Genomic DNA, 19,941 nt, shown 5'->3' with positions numbered 1-19,941 from the left:
TCGGACTTCACGGAGCGGTCAAGAGCCGAAAGACGTTCTTGGGCTCGACAGTGGTCGACACATGGGATACTCGTGTTCGGATAAGGAACGTCGTACATCTCTTCCTTCGGCTTGCCTGAGACAGGGCTTTGATCTGACCTCTACAAGCTACACTGACCCATACTTCGACCGACTCGCCCTGGGTGACAGGCACTTTGGCAAGCTTCCAGACATAACACACAAACGTATCAAGGCGTGGGAAGGCGAGAAGCAATACTTGCACCGTTGGGCGTTGCATGGCGATACAAAAATGATGGGTTGGTGGGATTCATGTTGTTACTCGGCAATGCTCAAGGAATGTAAGCTGGCGACAGGAGGTATTTGTGAGCAGCTTGACTGCAATATCCATGCTCATTGGTTGTTTATACAGTAGGCTATGGATATCTTGTGGCCGTCAGGGCCGCCATTACTCCTTCCAGCTGTCTTGCGGGTTTGCCCTGTGGTTTCGAATGACAGCTTCTCCTCTGTCATCACTAGTTCAATGGCACACAAGCAGTTGCCTTCGAATTCAGTGTCCTTCCTCGAGGTGTTTGCGATTCCCACCACGCCGCTATATTGTGTCTTGGTTTGATGGTGCACCGTAACCGTTTCGCCTCGACGCGGGTGCGCGTGTCAAGCGACATCCCCAAATGATGCTGGGATGATGCACTGTTTTAGAATGGTCGAGCTCCTCACAGCCACCACCATAACACAATTGCAACGAACTGCCAGTTGAACCCACAGAAAGGGCAGTCAGAAGAAGTTCAACAATGTCACTTCTGCGTTCACTGAGCAGGAGCGTTCCTCGTTCACAGCTGCATCAACGACACATGGTGACATCAATATCGAGTGCTCTCTCACTTCAAGTTCAAAAGCCTTCTCACATGAGTACTCTTTCCTCTCCTCCTCATACGAATACCGGATCTTCTGCAGCCCGGCTTCAGCATCTCAACAGGCACTTTGCAACTACCAGCTCACCAAACTTCAACATGGCTTCTTCCGACCCCAAGGCCCACAACAACCCTGACTTCCAGCTCCAGGAGATCTTCAATGTTAAAGACAAGGTGTGCCTAGTCACGGGAGGGGGCAGCGGTATTGGATTGATGCTCGTGCAAGCGCTCGCCGTCAATGGAGCAAAGGTCTACATCTGCGGCCGCACCGAAGAGAAGCTCCAGCAAGTGGCGGACACCTACAACCAAGGCATCTCCGGCCAGATCATCCCAATCACCTGCGACATCAGCAAGAAGAACGAGATTGCGGGCCTCTACGACCAGCTGTCCAAGAAGGAGCAACGCCTCGACATCCTCATCAACAATGCCGGAATCTCAACCAAGACGTTCCAAACCGAGGCCAGCTCAGCCGATGAGATGAAGAAGAACCTTTTCGAGAACCAAGACGCCACGTTCGAGGACTGGGATGACATTTACCGGACGAACGTCTCGCAGTGCTGGTTCATGTCGACCGCCTTCCTGCCGATGCTGGACAAGGCCACGCAGCAGCAGCACGGATGGTCCAGCACGATTATCAACATCACCTCGATCTCTGGACAGGTCAAGACCTCGCAGCACCATCCTCAGTACAACGCATCGAAGGCCGCCCAGATTCACCTCACGAGGATGTTGGCGGAAGAGATTCAAGTCAATGGGCTGAAGATCCGTGTCAACAATATCGCTCCCGGTAAGCATCATTTCCTGTCTTGTTCTTAGTTTCAACATTCTAATCACTGCGTAGGCGTGTTCCCATCGGAAATGACAGCTGGTGAGAGCGGTGCCAACCAGAAGTCTCACGTGCCCAAGGACAAGTACGAGAGCAAGGTACCAGCTGCGCGCCCAGGGAACGACAGGGACATGGCTGGGACTTTACTGTTCTGCGCAACCTGCCAGTACCTCAACGGCCAGACCATTACCGTTGACGGCGGCTACACCCTTGCCGCTGGGCGTTAGGCCAGGACCGTGGTTTGAGTGAGAAGGGGGCCTGCATTGAACCTCCGCATCGCGCAGCATGCGTTCGAGACGGTTATCCACGATGCATCATGTACTATACGGAAAGCATTGACGTGAAATGAAATCACAAGATCATCTGATGGATTAAGTTCATCGTCACGACACATTAAGTGTATATTACACCGGAAGACCTCCACAACACCCTCGCTTGGACGCTCTCGCTCGCATGGATTGCTGCCACTCAATTACCCTTCTTGTTCGCCTCAAGATGCCACGCCATCACCTTCTCGAAGATCCCCTTCCCACCACTCTCAATCACATCACCATGACAAGGAATGATGCGGTCAAAGTCCCACTTCGCGACCCGACTCACGGACTCGTTGTAGCCCTTTCGATCGCCGGAAGAAATGCCGTACCAGATGAGTCGTTTCTGCCACGTAGCTTCCCCCTGCGTGTTGTTGAGGCCCGTAAAGAGTCGACTCAGGAAGCCACTGGTGGGCGACAAACCAGTCTTGCTGAACTGCTCCGTCGCAGGCAAGTTGAACATTAGATCCGCCTCGATGAGTGTCCGCGAAGGCTTGTGGTTGAACACCAACTCCTTGTTCGCATGCGCGTCGTTGTACTCGCGATCGAACTCGGCGTCGAACGTGGGATCGATCTTCCAGCTCTCCGCATCCCCCTTCTTGAACAACCTCCACTTGTCCTGCGGAATCTTAAAGTACCCCTGCTTGTCCCGATACGCGGGCAGCGTCTCCGGCCCGATGACCACCGCGTTCGGGTACTGTTTGTGCCAGCTCTCGAGGAAGATGTGGTGCTCGCCGTCCAGCGCGGTGATGTATTTCACGTTGGTGCTCTGCAGTTGTTCCTGCATCTGCTGCTTGACGGAGGAGGTTAGGGCGGTAGGGCTGAAGACCGCTAGGGAGTCGTCTTTGAGCTTGACGATGGTGCCGCGGCCGCCGACTTTGATCCGGCCGAAGCGCAGGAAGGGCGTGCTGCAGACGAGGATGTTGGGGGTGACGCGCCGGATGACCATGACTTTCTCTGGGTCCTGCTGTAGTGGTTAGCGAAGGGTTCAATGGCTCTGTGGTTGTAGGTGCTCACGGATGGTATGAGTTTCGCTGCGCCGGATGCCATGGCTGCGGTGTTGTTGGGTTGGTGCTCTGGTTCTTTGTGATATGGTTGTGTTGGTCTGATAGTATAAAACTGCCCTTGGGACCGAGCTGCTTAAGTACTCTGGCTTCCGTACGAAAGTAGTAAGAAAACTGTCAACAGATGCTGACTGTGGAAGAGCTGACTGTGGAAGAGCTGAGAAGGAAAGAAAAGTATTTGAGATATCAAGAAGTATTTGCGAAAGAGCAACTTGACCACTGACTACAGCCACCCTAAGGTACGTATGGAGCGCAGCCGAGTATTTGTCGTGCCTTTTCAATGGTGATGGTGGTGCGATGATGTCGGCCGGGAGGTGGCGGAAGTTCTGGCGCCGACTTCCTGTTGAACCTCACCTCCTGCCAATGCCTCGGACATACCTTAGCTCTTTGTCAGCGGTAGACCACCCCTCGCACTGCATGACAGTTGGCCAGCAAGGTCAGCTTGGGTCTCGAGATGTTCACAATGCTGCCATTGAGGAAGCGGTTCTTCCAGCTGCCAGCTGCCGTGCGGACGAGTCTCTTCAGCACCGCCTCGAAGGTCACTAATCCTGAGATCTACGACGTTGTCTGCGTGGGAGGAGGGCCAGCGGGACTGTCACTCGCCTCAGCTCTGCGGTCCAACGCTTCAACGAAGGGGTTACGGATTGCTCTGATAGACTCGCAAGCATTGAGTGGCGGGGGGCCTCAGAGTCATGGCGAGGCGTACTCGAACAGATGCTCATCCCTGACGCCAGCATCTGTCAAGTTTCTAAAGCAGTGCGGAGCCTGGGAGAAGGTCGAGAAGGGCAGGGCGCAGGACTACCATGGAATGGAGGTATGGGATGGCGTGAGTGGAAGCAAGATCTCGTTCGACCCGCTGGATGCCACAAGTGGCGGTGGTCTGCTGGACGCTGTCGGAGAACTGGTACCCGGAAACAGCTTCGCTGCGAGCAGGAGGAAGTATGATGTACCGGATGCAAGCAAGGTCGCAACCATGTGCGAGAATCAGAATCTCACGAGCGCGCTTCTGGAGCACCTAAACAGTCTTGGTGGCGTGGAAATATTCGACAAGACGACGGTCGAATCAATACAGCTCGGTTCGGAGCCGCACGACGATCAGTCCCTCGATCTCTCGCAGTGGCCGATTGTTTCACTGCCCGACTCTCGCCATCTTGCCGCCCGCCTGCTGATCGGTGCAGATGGCGCAAACAGCCCTGTGAGGAACTTCGCCGGCATACCTTCCGATGGTTGGGACTATGGCCAGAACGGTGTCGTTGCTACACTACACATGGACCAAGGTTTCAGCCCGGAGGAGCTTAGAACTGCTTACCAGCGATTCCTGCCATCGGGTCCAATCGCACTGCTGCCATTACCGGGAAACAAGGCCAGCCTCGTGTGGTCTATCACCGCTTCTCTAGCCAATAAGCTCAAGTCATTGAGTCCACAAGACTTCGCCGCTATGGTCAATGTAGCCTTCCGCCTCGAGATTGCCGACCTTGACTACTTCCTCAAGCATTCAGAAACGATCGACATAGCCGATGAGCTCTCCTGGCGACTACCGAATACTCCAGCGTCCTCGACCGGTCTACCGTCGAGCCTTCCAGCTGTTGCCGCTGTCCAAGAAGGCTCGATAGCCTCTTTCCCTCTCCGTATGCGGCACGCCTCCACCTACACCGGCCATCGCGTTGCCCTCATTGGCGATGCTGCTCACACCATTCATCCGCTTGCCGGCCAGGGCCTGAACCTAGGACTTGCGGACGCTCAATCACTTGCTCAACGCATCACCTACGGTATGGGGCACGGCATGGATATTGGTAGTGCTTGGTGCTTGGACGACTACAACAGCGATCGCTGGGCGAAGAACAATGCTGTGATGGGCGTGTGCGACAAGCTGCAGAAGCTTTACTCTGTGAGCAGTGGGCCGGTGGTGTGGGGGAGGAGTCTAGGGCTAGGTTTGGTTGATCGATTAGGTCCGCTCAAGGGGAGGGTCATGGCAGCTGCTGGGAGTGCGTGAGTGACGTGAATGTGCGCTGTCGATAGCTGCTTAATTTCTTGTACTCTTCTTAAATACTGTATCAAGTCTCTCCACCGCAGTAATCGCGCTTCATCTCCCAGACGCACTGGTCATGATCCACTCACGAACGGCGATGGTTCTATCCATGAATGTCACTTTCACATGTCAATTCGGAGGGCTTAGTAAGCGCGGCAACAGCCGTCCTCGAATCTGGGGTCGGCTTCAATTGCGCCTGCGACCGAACATCATCGCACACTCTACCACGACGCGACAAACTTCACCTTCACAACGACCCACACCTCCGAGACCACCGCCGCGAAGCTCCAAACCCGGCGGCGACCGCGAAAACTACGTCCGAACCTTGCGGAACCGATAGCTTGCGACAAAGCATCTGGAGCCTCTTCGAACGAGCCGTTGCATCACATCGGAGAGACGGGAAAGCACTACACCGTATTATAAGGCATGAGAGCTTAGGCGACAAGGGAGCCAGAGGAGGCGCTCGTCACCGGCGCGATGCCGGCCTTCCTCGAGGAAGCGCCGGCGGAGGGCCCAATCATCGAAGAGCTGGAGTACAGCATCTTAAGGCAGAAGGTGGACTTGGACGTGGATTTCGCGGGACGGTCACTGAATGGCAGCACGGAGATCACGATTCAACCACTGGTTAAAGAACTGAAGACGCTGCGACTTCACTGCCGACAATGCAAGCCTACTTCGATACAGGTGGGCGGCATTGCTGCGAAATGGGAGCACGAAGACCCGTACAAGCGGTCGCGCATGCCGGAGATGTCGGATGTGCGACAGCATGACATGTTGAAAGCCAGAGTCGAGACGTCTCTGCGACCCGCGCCTGCGCCAGAGCTCTCCGTCACGCTTCCAGCGAAGGTCAAGATTCAAGAGCTGCAAGTAGATGCTGCTGCAACTGCTGGTGGAAGTGAGACAGCACCCAACGCAGAAACATCGCATACTCAAAGTGCACAGCAATCTGGACCTTCGTTCGCGCCGATTAAGGTGCTCATCGAGTTCGAGGTGGACAGCTTCCGAGACGGCATCCACTGGATCGGGCACGAAGATGGCGACCGCAGATATCCGTACATGTACTCCAAAGTCGAGCCTTGGGCAGGCAACTCCTCGTGCATATTTCCCTGCATGGATGACGCCACTTCGAGATGTAGCTGGGACATCTCTATCCGGTGCGCAAAGACACTTGGTGATGCTTTCAAGCGGACGGAGCCAAATGTACCAAATGGCCACCTTGACGAAGATACCAACATGGCAAACGGCGGTGATGCACCAACCGCGAAGGCTGAACCAGATGACAAGTACTTGATCGATCTATCTGAGGACGAGGCTGCGATGGACCTCGCCCTCGTCTGCGTCGGAGAAGCGGTAGACGACGTCGTCGATTCAGAGGACGCATCAAAGCGTACGGTCAGCTTTTCTCTCACGCAACCGGTCACGGCACGCCATGTAGGCTTTGCAATCGGGCCTTTCGAGCACGTCGATCTATCATCCACACGAGAATCTGAGCAGGAGGAGCGCCTAGGTCAGAGCGCGATGAAAGTTCATGGGTACTGCCTGCCGGGCAAGTCGAAAGACGTACAGAATACTTGCTTTCCGATGGCCCTTGCAATGGACGACATGGGTATAAGATACGGGTCGTTTCCATTCAGCAGCTATCAGATGCTCTTCATCGATGACTTCATATACGATACGGTCGCCGTGGCTGGACTCTCTTTCTGCAGCGCTCACCTTCTATTTCCCAAGGAAGTCATCAAGCCCATGTACCACAACACCAAGGCCCTTGTCCGCGCATTGGCGAATCAGTGGATGGGCGTCAACGTCATTGCGAAGGAGGCGACAGACGAATGGGTAGTTGCCGGTATTGCCGGCTTCATGACTGACGTCTACCTCCGAGAGCTGTGCGGGAACAACGAGTTCCGTTGGCAGCAGAAAGTAGCTTCCGACAAGGTCTACGAGCTGGATGTGGACCGCCCTTCCATCAGGAACCTTGGCGAGCTCTTGCATTACGACCAGACTATCCGGGACTTCATCAACATGAAGTCAGCGCTTGTCCTGTTCATCCTCGATCGCCGCCTTATGAAAGCAAGTGGATCAACTGGCGTGCAGCGCATCATCAACAAAGTCTTCCTCCAAGCAAAGACCGGCAGTCTAGTCGATGGTGAAGTATCCACGGCTGACTTCCAAAGGATCTGCGAACGGCTTGGACACAACAAGTTGGAGTCGTTCTTCCGTCAATGGGTCTTCGGTAGCGGATGTCCCATCTTCTACGTCACGCAGCGATTCAATAAGAAGAAGCTTGTGGTGGAAATGACAATCGTGCAGAAACAACTCGAGCGTATCACCAAGCCTGCATTTGAGCCGAGCAGCTTCATGCGCGAGATCAAGGAGCATGTTGGTGAAGTCTGGGCACCAGAGACCAACCCAGTCTTCACGGGGCCAATGACGATACGCATTCACGAGGCTGATGGGACCCCATACGAGCACATCGTAGAGATCAAAGAGGCCACTACCAGACTTGAGATTCCTTACAACACAAAGTACAAGCGACTCAAGCGGTCGAGACGTCAGAAAGAACGGCAGGTGGCTGAAGGTGCCACTGGTGAAGGAGGCGACGATGCACTGCTCTACTGCCTTGGCAATATCTTCGACTCCGAGGAAGAGAAGCGCGAGTGGAACCTTGTCGACTGGACCAAAGAGGACGAAGACAAGATGGGTCAAGAGCACTACGAGTGGATTCGTATGGATGCTGACTTCGAATGGGTGGGAAAGATCCATCTCGTCATGCCTCTGTACATGTACATCTCGCAGCTGCAGCAAGATCGGGACATTGTGGCGCAGTATGAGAGCATGCGGTATCTTCTCGGATCGAACCCGCACCACGTTAACTTGACCATTCTCGTCCGCACGCTGATGGATGCGAAGTACTTCTGGGGCATACGAGAGATGGCAGCCGAAGGTCTGGCCATCTGCGCGAAGGATAGGCTGGTTGATATTGGCCAGTTCCACCTCATGAAGGCTTTCCGCGAGATGTTTTGCATCGAGGGCACGAATATGCCTAAGTCCAACGACTTTTCAGATCGTCGCAACTTCATCTTGCAGTGCGCGATCCCACGTGCGATGGCCCAGCTGAGAGATGGCGAAGGCAAGGTGCCGATGGCCGTAAGGCGCTTCTTCATCGATCTGTTGAAGTTCAACGATAATTCCAACAACCAGACGGACGATGGCGACTCAACGTACTCGGACAATCACTACATCGCCACTCTGATGAATTGCCTGGCAGAATCCCTTGTCGCGTCGCATCGCGAGAAGCAGTCTGCTTACAGCTTCGATTTCGGCGAGGACGAGCCGATGGAGGATGAGCACAACCCAGATGCAGATTTTGAGCTGGTTGCCATTGCTCAGATCGAGCGTCACCGCCGCATCGACGAGTGGGAGTCTAGCTACCAGAACGTCTACTCCGTCACTGCGCTCGAGTGTCTTCAGCGTCTTACAAAGGCTGGCATCGTGAACGACAAGACTCCGGAGGTCATGAAATACGTACGGAGCGGCAACGCCGACAACGTACGTCTTGCGGCATGGAGGTGTCTGTCCGAGATTGGCGTGCTGCGCAAAATGAAGGCCACGCGGTACATGCTTCACTGCTTGTCTAAGGATCATTCGCCCAGGTTCCGGGACAGGCTTCTCGTCATCTTCGGCGAGGCGCTTGGCCACATTGCACTCGGTGATCCAGAGCCTGAGAAGGTTGTTCCCCAAGCCGCAGCTGACGGCCTGGTACTGGAGCAGGAGACAAGCAATGAGGCGAGAAAGTTGGCTGCCACAAGGAAGACTACGCCTGAGGGTGCTCTAGTTGCATTGAAGAACTCGCTGCAAGGAGAGGAGGTCTTCGCTGAGTCGCTGTGGCATGCAGCGACTTCTCCAGACCTGACGCTCGACGATGTGGCTGCTCTTTGCGACGTCGCAGCTCTCGTGTTTGAGCCTGTGCAGTCGCTCACGCTTCGTCTGCAATTACCCCGAATGTGGCGCTGCACGAATCTCGGCCAAGGCAAGCTCAAGTTCAGCGAGTACGGCCCGTACAGGCAGAAGCCCAGCACGCCCCTTGACCTGGAACAGTGGGAGAGGATGCAGGAGTTGGGTCTGAAATACACTGGTCCTGTTGCTCCCGCCGTCCAGAAGAAGCAACAACAGCAGACCACGGATGCCGCTCTGAAGATAAAGATCGCACAGGCAGAGAAAGATACTCAGACCGCCCAGGATGGCAACAACATGCCGCCGCCGCCTTCCATCACGCCCTCGACAGAGAAGCAGAGCTTCCGCCTCAGCCTTGGTGGAGCGGCCAAACGCAAGCCTAGCATGGACCAGGGTGGAAGAGCTGGCAGTCCAAAGGTGCAGAAGACCTCGAGGCAACAATCTCCTGCTGGTCCGATAGCTGCCACACCCAAGACTACTAAGGCCAGCCCAGCGCGCCGCCGGTCCTCAACTCCCAAAGCGTCCACCGGCAAGGGTAAGAAAAGCAAGATCATCATCCTGCGGCTTGGTCACAGCTCTGCTGAAGCGCACGCTATCCTCAACGCTCCTCCTCGGCCGGCATCAGCAGGAACAAAACCACCAGGTCTGCAGCCATCACCTTCCAATACCCCGCAGCTACCTTCGGCCTTCCCTGGTGTGGTCTCACCTACGAACGGAGCGAACGGCGCGAACTATCTCGGAGGTGGCATTGCCTTCTCACCACCCTCGCAGGCCATGAACCTGGGCAGCTTTAGGAGTTACGGCCCAGCGCCTGAAGCGTCGGAACCGGCTTCTGTTCTTGCAGCCTCGCCGGTGGATGTGAAGCAGGAACAACCCAAGGCGGAGTCATCCGACGATGATGAGGACGAGGTGCCGCTTGCGACGTTGGCTAGGAATCAGCCCCAGCAAGTACCTGAGATGAAGCAGCCGGCGATGGCGCCGCCTTCAGCTCCGCCTGCGCCGAAGCAGAAGTTCAAGCTGAAGCTGGGTAAGAAGCCGAGTCAAGCATCTCCCGAGTGACGGGAGACGAGAGGTGGTAGTGTGCGAGGAGGAGTGGTGCGTTTTCAAGCTGAGTGAAGTCGAAGTGAGAATTCTTTTGGCGTGAATGTGCAGGGTCGCTGCTTTGGTGAACTTAGCGAGGCGTTATGGGGACAAAATGGGATCAGAGAGCATTGGCTGTGCACCTATGCTATGAGCACTACTTATACAACGTATCCCTAATCCATTGAGAATCCAACGAGCTCCTTCTGGTATGCTCCAATGATTTCCCTACACTTGACGAGCACGCCCGCTGCGAGCGTTCTTACTTTCGTCTCCTCGTCATTGCCGCCTTCGCTCACCATCTCATTCCCGCCCACCCACCCAAAGACCATGTCAACCCATTGCTGCGTCTCCATCAATCTCTTCGGGTGGTCATTGACAACCTGCCGCTTATCCGTGTTCATCTCCAACACCGTAAGCAACGAGAACAACACAGCATGCAGCACGCTGATGTCCTGCGTAGCCTGCACCCGCAACGAGAGCAGCAAATCCCAGAACTCGCCACTCAGCTCGCTGAGGCTGAGTGTCGCAGGACCGGAAGCATGATGCAGGAGCGCAACGGTCTTGACGAAAGTAACCAGGACAAAGGGCATGGAGGAGTAGACGCTAGCGGATCCGTAGGCTGCAATCTCCTGCTGGTAGCGATTGACGAGTGGGAAGAAGTAGCTTTCTCCAAACACTTTTGCCAGAGCATTGGCGGTTGGTTTGCGCTTCGTCCGCTCGACGTCCATGCGGCTGGAGAAGGTTCGGACTTTGACTGCGTTGAGATGGGCGGTGGATTGGTCTGCGGCGTGGAGCGCGAGGGGTTTGATGAGGGCTTGTTCGACGTCGTTGCTAGCTGCCTCGAGACGCTTTGTAGTTGTGGCTGGCTGATTGTAGATACCATGCAGACGAGGAGGTAAACGCTTGCTCGGGAAGTCCGGAACGCCTTGAGACGGATTCGGTTCGTCTTCGTTCTTGAAGCCGGCAAGCTCTCTGCCGCTCAATCCTAAGGCGCTGAGCATGATGCAGCGCTGTGAGACAGAGTAGTCGCCGCTGAAGGCTTGCTTGCAGAACCACGGCGCCATGGCTTTCACGTCGCTCAGAATGACAGCAATCATTGCTTGCAGCTTCAAGCTGTCAAATTCGTCCGTCTCGAATGGATCCCGAAGATTGCACAAGATGATGCCCAGCTCGTTGGCATGATCCTTGACTTCAGAGCCAAATTCTGTCTTCCTCCGTATGAGCGAAGCAGCGTGCTTGATGCCGAGTTGGAAGCGGTCGTGGTCTTGCTCGTCGCGCAGCATAGCCATAAGATCGCGGATGTAGACTGGAGGTCTGGTCTTCTTCCTATTAACGAGAGTGGCATCTTCGTCGCTGTCTTCGGGGTCGCTGTCCGGCTGGGCGTATGGCTTCAGGTCATCCTCGTCTCCATCCTCATCGCCGTCCAGAAGTTCTGTGACTTTCTCGCCGATGACCTCAGTCTGGGCCGGTGGTCGAGGAGGGCCGAAAGTGGGCTTGCCGTTGATCTCTAGCATTTTTTCCGGTGCTTGGCCGCGACCTGCCCGTTGTCTGCGTTTGGATGGCTGTTTTGGCGTTGTGAGTAGGCTCTGTAGATCCGCGAGGCGTCCAACTTGATCTTCAACCCGCGCGAGATTCATGTACCACTTAGCTTCCTCCGTTTCCATGTCTTCAGTACCGAAACTCATCTTCATGCCTTCTTTGTCCACGAGACTAGATATCGCGGTCCCAACGACCATGCCGAGCCATCTCCCACGCGCATTAGAAGTGTCAAGCCTATTGCTCACGCCTTGCATATGACTCGAGGAGCGAGCTGTCATCAAGAGTGCCATGGGCGCCTTTCGGTGCAAGTATCCTGCTGTCAGAAGCAGTGTTTGGGCCATGGCTTCTTGCTGAATTATCGGGCCGTGAGCAATAAAGAGGAAATCGTTGAAGGCAGACATGACTCTCTCTGTCACCAATTGCAGAACGTCCAAGTCGCCGGAGACGGCTGAGAGTGCTGCGATGCATGCTCGTCGAACAGCAAAGGATTGGAGGCCTGAACGTGCTGGGTCGGTCAATGAAGATGCAATGTTCTGCTTCAGTGCCGAGTCTACCGCAGCAATAGAAGAAAGCAAGGACGCTGTTGTGGCAACCACTTTCGCCTGTTCGGCAGAACCGGGCAGTGGAGTCGCATCCTCGCTACCGTCGATAGTTGAGAGCCATCGCAGCAAGTGCTCCACGAATAATCGCTTGGAATGCGATGGCAGGTGGCAGAGCATGGAGGTGAGGACAGCTTTCTGGCCTGGCTGCGTGCGAATCTGCATCGCCAAGGGTTCGAGAAGGGCCGCCAGAAGTCTGTGCGGGTACCCAAAGTTCAATGCTTTCGCAAGGACTTGCGATGCTGGTACTGTGTCATGAGCGTCACCAACTTTGCCAACATCAGCGCTCGAAGCTAAAGTGGCAATGTTTCGACCCAGCCATGCAGCATAGTCTGCACCGCTCGTGAACTCGCGTACTGTAACGTCCAGGCCACCTTTCTCATTCACAGCATCTTCAGCCTCAGCCAGCGTCGCCAGGACTTTGCCGGAGCCCATGAGGGAGACTCCCTCCTTCCATGCCATGTCCCGTTTGGTCTGGTTTAAAACAGCTCCAGATAGATTGCGGTGTACCCGTAATAGCGTCTCATCCCCGTGTAACACATGGCCAGCGATGTTGATCAGATCTGTGAGCGCCAGAGATCTGTCCTGCCCTCCTTCCACCGAGGTCTTAGACAGCACCATTCGCAAGCGGGCAACGATGGCGTTGAGGCCAGCGACATTGCGTAAGACTTCAGCTACACTGTTTGCAGCCTGCTTGGCCAACACAGACCAGAAGTCGGGCACAGTCTGCGCTAATATAGTGTTGATAATCTGTGCCTGCAACGGTCCTGGACTGTGTATGCTGAAAGTCGGGCAAAAAGTGTTAGAGTGCAGGCTTTTGAGCACCGATCGGAGCTCGTCAAGATCAGGCTGACTCCTGAGTATATCCAAGGCATCTTGTGGACTTGATGCAAGCCGCTTGGTCTCTACTCTGGCTTGCTTCTCTGATTCCGAAGCCTTATTCGAAGGCCCAGTGTTGGAATCTGTCGACCTTTCCGCTTTGAGGTCCTCATCAGCTCGATTTTGGCTCCGCAAAGATTTCACCGCAGTGAGGAAGTCTGCCATCCTCTGCTTGGGCACATGTCCACTTCTTGTCGATGCGAATATGGATAGAAATGTCGCGAGGTTGGATCTGCCTTATAAGACCGAGACCAAGCCACGTGCTAGCGCGATAAGGTTGATTTAGAGTAAACTCTAGTTGAGCCTCCCCCGCGTCACCTTCGATGCTTCAAACGAACATCACCAACCTGACGATCTAGACAAGTAACATGGCGGCCACAATGCAGCCAGAGGCTCTGGCTCCGGCCATGAACGGCGAAGGGACAGACCGGCCAAGATGGAAGTATATGGACCGCATTCTCTCGCGGCCAGGCGGCTACACAGACGAAGACTACGACCCCGATACACCAGCGAACAACATCGAAGCAGCGAAGATATTGGTCATAGGTGCTGGAGGGCTGGGATGTGAGATACTCAAGAACTTCGCATTGTCAGGCTTCAAGAACATCGACGTGATTGACATGGATACCATCGACGTCTCCAACCTGAACCGGCAGTTCCTCTTCCGCCAGAAAGACGTGGGAAAGTCAAAAGCAAGCGTCGCAGCAGAGTTCGTGATGAAGAGAGTGCCCGGCTGCAAGATCAACGCCCACATCTGCAAGATCCAAGATATGGACGAAGATTACTACATGCAGTTCACCATCGTCGTCTGCGGGCTCGACTCCATCGAAGCCCGGCGCTGGATGAACGCCACCCTCGTCGGCATGGTCGACATGGAGAACCCAGACAGCCTCAAACCGCTCATCGACGGTGGCACCGAAGGCTTTAAAGGCCAATCGCGCGTCATCTTCCCGACAATGACCTCCTGCATCGAATGCCAGCTCGACATGCACGCCCCACGCGCCGCCGTACCCCTGTGCACTCTCGCCACCATCCCCCGCCAACCTCAACACTGCATCGAGTGGGCGCACATTATCAAATGGGATGAAGAGCGCAAAGACATCCAGCTCGACACCGACGACCCGGAACACATCACCTGGCTCTACCAGACCGCCCTCGCGCGCGCACAGGAATTTGGAATCGCCGGCGTAACGTACAGCATGACGCAGGGCGTAGTGAAGAACATCATCCCCGCCATCGCATCCACCAACGCCATCATAGCCGCCTCATGCTGCAACGAAGCGTTCAAGATCGTGACCTCCAGCGCGCCATTCTTGGGAAACCCAGAGCAGAACAACTACATGCTCTACACCGGCGACAGCGGCGTCTATACCTACACCTTCGAGCACCAGAAGAAAGACGACTGTCCCGTGTGCGGGAACCTGCCCAAAGACCTGCCGGTCAATCCGCAGTCGACGCTGGGCGAGCTGGTGGAGAGTTTCGCGGAGCGGCCGGAGAGTCAGCTGAAGAAGCCGAATATGCGGACGGAGGAGAAGACGCTGTTCTACTCTGCGCCGGAGTCGTTGCGGCAGCAGACGGAAGGGAATCTGAAGCGGAAGCTGGGCGAGATGCTGGTGGATGGGGAGGAGGTGGCTGTCAGCGACCCGGCGTTTACGATTGATTTCAGGTACAAGATCAGGTTCTCGTAGAGAAGTGGCCGGTGCTGTGGGACGGAATGAATGATGTTTTGCTTGCATAGCGACTGGCGCAAGAAGGGACACGCAGACCATTCACAGGTCTTTCGCTAAAGACGCAGATCGCATGAGACGACGCGCAGATGATGAATGGAAATGCAGACGAAACCGGCCAGCGATAGATAGTGGTGACATACAAGCCGTAAACATTAATCTACCGTCAGAAAAAGCGCAAACATAACTATTCCATCCGACCCAAAAGCAAGAGGAAAACACCATATCTACATCCATTTTGATCCCCAAACACCCAGATGATACAGATCCCAGATCCCAGATCCCATTCCTTTCAAGGATAGTCCGAATACTTATACGCCAAATTACTCGGCGCGCGCTCATGCTTCCTGTGCGTCCGTCCATCACTCCCCAACCCCGTCGACGTTCCCTGGCTACTATACGGTCGACTCCCGTACCCATCACTCTTCGCATTCCAACCCGGCGCCCGCAACCTCCTCTCCTGCTCAAAGTCATGCCACCGCTTCATCGTAATCTTACTACTGTCAAACTCGCCCTCGGCTTCATGTCCGCTCTTACCCGCCCCGCGCTCCTCGCCCATGGCCCGGCGCGTGTCGCCCCAGGAGAAGTCGTCAAAGTGCCAGTAGGCGTAGGCCGGGAGGATCAAGTTCCAGATTGGGAGGGAGAGGAGGTAAATGAACATCCAGAAGACGTAGGAGAGGCGGTGGGCGGTGATGACGATGAGGATGCCGGGGAGACCGAGGATGAGGGCGAGGAGGATGAGGGGGATGAGGGGAGCGGCTGTGTGGGTTATGGCTGCAATGATGCCGAGGACGCCTGGAAGGGGTTAGTTAATAAGGACGGAGAGGCTAGTGGAGGTGGGATGTGGAGAGGACTTACCGACGTAGAGAGTGAAGCAGATAGCGGCGGGGAGGACAACACAACCGACGAGATCGATGAAGACGACGAATTGCATGCTGAAGCAGAAGGTACCGCAGAGGTCTCGGACGAGCACGAGCTCCATCAGGTTGTGGATAGTACTGTTGATCCAGCGTCTTCGCTGACTGAGCAGGACCTTGAACTCGTCCGGGACGGTGGTCTTGCAGACGGCCTGTGGAACGAAGACCTGCTTGCGCTTGGGGAAGGTCTTGAGCATGAGCGTACTGAGGTATCGATCTTCACCGAGCAAGAGCAAGTTCTTCTTATGCAGGGTGTCGACGACATTTTCGGAGTAGTGCTCGACAATATCCGGGTTGGCCAGGATCGGGACCCAGTAGTTCTGCGCGCCTTTGGGAGTCTTGATGCGGTACATGCAGAAGCAACCAGGCAAACACGTCACACCACCAAAACAGCTCTCGAAGCTCTTCGCCAAGTGGTGCGAGATGAAGTATTCGAAGACCTGGATCATCGATACCCAGCTCTGCGTCTTGTTGGCGATCTTCGTCTCACCGCATAAGCCCATGATCTCCGGATCCTTGACCATAGCAGAGATCATGTGCGTCAAGCTGTCCGGGAAGACCTTCGTGTCCGCGTCGACCATGAGCACGATCTCGTAGAAGTCCGGACTCATGCCCGTGATCTTCCAGACACCGTTGAACATCTCATACTCGAGCTCCGTCATGCGCTCGTCGAACATGACCTTTTGCAAGAAACTCATCAAGATGATCTGGGAGTCTCGCTTGCCTCTGTTGCCAGGCTTCGATGCCTTCGCTTCAGCAGGTGTACCGCATTTGACGACAACAATCATGGGGACACGCTGTTGCTTCTCAATCGGGATGATGCTGTCATGGCCGTAGTCGTAGAAGCCAGAGTAGATCTTGGCCATGTTGTGTCGCTTGCTGCCGCTAGCCACGGCCACGTAGGAGAAAGGCTGTACTTCGTCTGGTAGAACAGCGTGGTCCTTCATCATGCTCAGGCAAGCATCTGGTGTGCTCATCTTTTCGCCTTTGCCGTGAATCATACCATCGCAGACCACAAACATGAGCTTGTGCGAGTTGGGGTAGTCGGTCATCGCAACAGAGTCCAGCGTGGTACGGATGCCTGCTGGGCCCTCGGAATAGCAAGTGACCAGACAAATGGAGTGTGCGAGAGGGAAGCCGAAAGGCTGCCATTCTGGTGGTGGCTGAGGCACGACACTCTCGTGAATGAAACCTTGCGGGCCAGACGCATCCGTATCCGTGTGCATGACGCTCGAGTACCGCTTCGATCCAGAGTAGAGCTGACTTGATCGAGTGCCAGGGGTGCCGTTGCTGTCCATGTAAGTTGGCAGTGTCACTTCAGACTGATTATTGTCGCGATACAAGCCCCTCTGGCCAGCCATGAGGTTGGTCTGTGACTGCTGGCTTGCCATGGTAGTTGGATTGGCCGATTTGCGGTTCATGGTTCTCTCCATGGCGTACGGGCTGGTGAATCTCGAGGTCGTTGGTAGGAAAGAAGACCTCTTGCTCATGCGGTCGCTGCCGTTGTTCGAGGCAGGATCCGTCATCTTTGGCGGTGGTCTGTAGATGTCGTCCGTCCAATCTTCGATCTGCTGCTTCCGCTTCTTGCTGTCACCGCCCATGCTCGTCTTGCTGGCCGCGAACTTGCGACTGATGAACCACTGAAACAGAATAGCCAAGAGGAACTTGATGGCCACAATGGACAGAATGAAGATCAGCGAGACGTAGAGCACGACCTTACTGGCTATACATCCCACCGTTGCCGTATCGATCGAACCGACTTTGATAATCTCCTGGAAGCACTGCGCGATTTGCTTGTTCGAACCACTGGCATAGGACATCGTCACATCCTTCCCTCTGACCGCTGGGTTCGTGCGGATGTCATCAAATTGGGTAGGCCAGGCCACCTGAGAGCTGTTGAACCACTTGAGCAGATCAAGGTCAAGAACATCTCCGTTGTAGACCATCAGGTTGCGGGTGGAGTTCTTGATGTCGTCCCAGGTGAAGTAGACATCGCCAGACGTTCTCAGACCGTAGAAGTTCTCGCGAGCGTTCTTCGACGTATGGCACGAGTACCCGAAGTAGTACGGGATGCTCTTGTTGGGATTGGCATTGTCGGATCCATCCTGGTTGAAGGTGTGGCACGGGAAGTACCAGGCTAGGTTGCCATCCGAATCCGTGGGCACGTCAGAGTCCGTTGCGGGCGTGATCAGGTTCTTGCAGGCACCGTTCACATTTTGGAACAGAAAACTTCCGTCTTGACCTCCGTGTGGCTCATCCATATCCCACAGAACGTTGGCACCTTGTGCAATGCCTCTTGCTAAAGGATGGTGAGAAGTTGTCAGATCGTACGCCTTGCCGTGGAAGATCATATATCCAAGACCGACGTGGTTGATCCGCAGACGAAGAGGCCCGCCCTGCGGACAGACTGTCTCCGTAAAGCCGAACGTCAGGAACCCAACGAACAACATGATCAACGCAATGATGCTGAGAAGACCCATCTTCTCGCGCCATGCCCGCTGCTGCTCCTTCTGCTTCTTGCCGATGCATCGCAAGACCGTATTGGGGCACCAGAAGGTGACAAGATGACAGTACGTGTTCCACAAGGTCGGTGTTCCAGTTGCTTCCTGGATTTTGCGCCTGCGCTCATCCTTGGCTTCCTGCTCTTGTGTGTCGCGGGTCTTTTTGCGAATCAATTTCCCTCCTTCTTTGGTGCTCTTGTTTCGGTTGAGTGGCACTCGATCCTTCTCCGCCACCGGTGCCACTCGCGCGGTGGCTTCCTTCAGCGTGGTGGCTTCAGAGGTCGAAGTGGCCATATCGTCGTCCTCCAACTGCGGGTCTACGCCCGTTGTGGATGGCATGACGTTCATGTGCTGAGCGTGTTTTCGGTAGTGATAGTCTGGGTCATCAGAGTCCATCCGCCTCCTCTCTGGTCTGACCAGACTCTTCTTGCGCGAGAAGTCCCCATTACGCTGACTAGGAGATCGATTGGCTTCCAACATGGGATCTCTGTCGCTTGTGAGTCTGACAGGTGTGGATAGAGCACTTGACGCGGGCTGGATGTTGACGTAAGGGTCAACCCGCGGGCGTTCTCGTGGTGCGTGTTTGCGTGGTGATGCAGGGCTGTGTGCCTGACCGTAGCCTGCAGAGCTCCTCCTTCTGCGCCGAGTACGCTCTTGAGGTTCGCCGTAGCCGTCTTTTGAGCGATGTGCGCTGCTTCTTCGCCTGGCGCGATGCTCGGGAGATCGTGGCGTATCTGATATGGCCTCTGCAGTGCTTCGCCTCCTGTGTCTCCCGCCTTCTACGCTTGGTTGTCGTCCAGATGAAGAGTATCGCCGGGAGCTAGGTCTCGAAGACATGATGGGGTGTCACAGGGCCGGAGGCACTGGAATGTGAAGCGGACTCCCAAGGTCTTTCCCACTCCCAACTCTCAACTTGCACACCACCTCACCCGATACTCCTCCTGCTTATGATCAAGCTTCCGAGACTCTCACGCAAGCGTCACTGATGGACGCGTAGAGCTCTCTGTCCACGAGACTTTCTTCGTGGAGCCTCTTCGCGCTTCGGGAGTACACGCGGCCTCCTGACAGCAGTGTTTCGTCCACTCGTCGTCCGTCAAGACCAGCGTGCAATTGGATATGTACAAACAAGCGAATGACTCTGAAGGCAGCTGGGGGTAGTTGGAAACGAATGTGGTGTATGGAGGATGACAAGAGAATCGCTTGTGTGATAGTGTTGCTGGGGAGGTGTCTGCGCAGGGTTCAAGGTTCGGACGATTCACGCCTGCTGTCGCCACCTTCTGCGCGCTAACATGCACAACGCTATATTTATTTATTCTACGAACCTTGGCTGATTCGCTGCTACAAGACATGGCGACGAGATCGACGACGGAGGCGAACACGGTGGTGATGTTGTCCAGACGGGACGGAAGGTCCATGGCCGGCCAGTGTCGCATACGAAAACAACGTCAACGACACCCCTCCAAAGTGGCGCTTCACAAGAACACATGTAATGGAAAAACACGGTGGTGGCAACGGAATAACAACTTGTTTTCAACGACGCACAACGCCCGAACAAGGCAACGTTGTCTGCCAAAATAGCGAACGACACGAGGCTCACAGCAAATATT

At 55.1% G+C, this 19,941-nt stretch overlaps 6 protein-coding genes across 6 annotated transcripts; 3 read left to right on the top strand and 3 right to left on the bottom strand.

Annotated features, from left to right (window-relative positions):
- Window positions 1-1,007: 1,007 nt before the first annotated feature.
- On the top strand, window positions 1,008-1,961 carry LTR77_003602 (uncharacterized protein; the record flags this gene model as incomplete). The annotated part of the gene is made up of 2 exons (XM_064800858.1): window positions 1,008-1,695; window positions 1,750-1,961. The coding sequence occupies 2 exons, from the start codon at window positions 1,008-1,010 to the stop codon at window positions 1,959-1,961; spliced, it is 900 nt and encodes a 299-aa protein (XP_064660809.1).
- A 241-nt stretch (window positions 1,962-2,202) lies between these two features.
- LTR77_003601 (uncharacterized protein) lies at window positions 2,203-3,095 on the bottom strand (the record flags this gene model as incomplete). Its single annotated transcript, XM_064800857.1, has 2 exons — window positions 2,203-3,009; window positions 3,063-3,095. 2 exons carry the CDS (start codon window positions 3,093-3,095, stop codon window positions 2,203-2,205), a joined length of 840 nt encoding a protein of 279 aa, XP_064660808.1.
- Window positions 3,096-3,572: 477 nt separating this feature from the next.
- On the top strand, window positions 3,573-10,148 carry taf2 (Transcription initiation factor TFIID subunit 2; the record flags this gene model as incomplete). The annotated part of the gene is made up of 2 exons (XM_064800856.1): window positions 3,573-4,997; window positions 5,577-10,148. The coding sequence occupies 2 exons, from the start codon at window positions 3,573-3,575 to the stop codon at window positions 10,146-10,148; spliced, it is 5,997 nt and encodes a 1,998-aa protein (XP_064660807.1).
- Window positions 10,149-10,345: 197 nt separating this feature from the next.
- On the bottom strand, window positions 10,346-13,354 carry TEL2 (telomere binding protein; the record flags this gene model as incomplete). The annotated part of the gene is made up of 1 exon (XM_064800855.1): window positions 10,346-13,354. The coding sequence occupies one exon, from the start codon at window positions 13,352-13,354 to the stop codon at window positions 10,346-10,348; it is 3,009 nt and encodes a 1,002-aa protein (XP_064660806.1).
- Window positions 13,355-13,569: 215 nt separating this feature from the next.
- uba3 (NEDD8 activating enzyme) lies at window positions 13,570-14,877 on the top strand (the record flags this gene model as incomplete). Its single annotated transcript, XM_064800854.1, has 1 exon — window positions 13,570-14,877. One exon carries the CDS (start codon window positions 13,570-13,572, stop codon window positions 14,875-14,877), a length of 1,308 nt encoding a protein of 435 aa, XP_064660805.1.
- A 331-nt stretch (window positions 14,878-15,208) lies between these two features.
- Window positions 15,209-19,171, bottom strand: CHS3_1 (Chitin synthase, class 3; the record flags this gene model as incomplete). Its single annotated transcript, XM_064800853.1, has 2 exons — window positions 15,209-15,711; window positions 15,775-19,171. The coding sequence occupies 2 exons, from the start codon at window positions 19,169-19,171 to the stop codon at window positions 15,209-15,211; spliced, it is 3,900 nt and encodes a 1,299-aa protein (XP_064660804.1).
- Between the last annotated feature and the right edge of the window lie 770 nt (window positions 19,172-19,941).

Source organism: Saxophila tyrrhenica (genome assembly GCF_035928015.1).
Source record: "Saxophila tyrrhenica strain CCFEE 5935 chromosome Unknown scaffold_5, whole genome shotgun sequence".
NCBI classification, from domain to species: Eukaryota; Fungi; Ascomycota; class Dothideomycetes; order Mycosphaerellales; family Extremaceae; genus Saxophila; species Saxophila tyrrhenica.
Note: the sequence above shows the minus strand (reverse complement) of the source record. Positions and strands in the feature narration are given on the sequence as shown.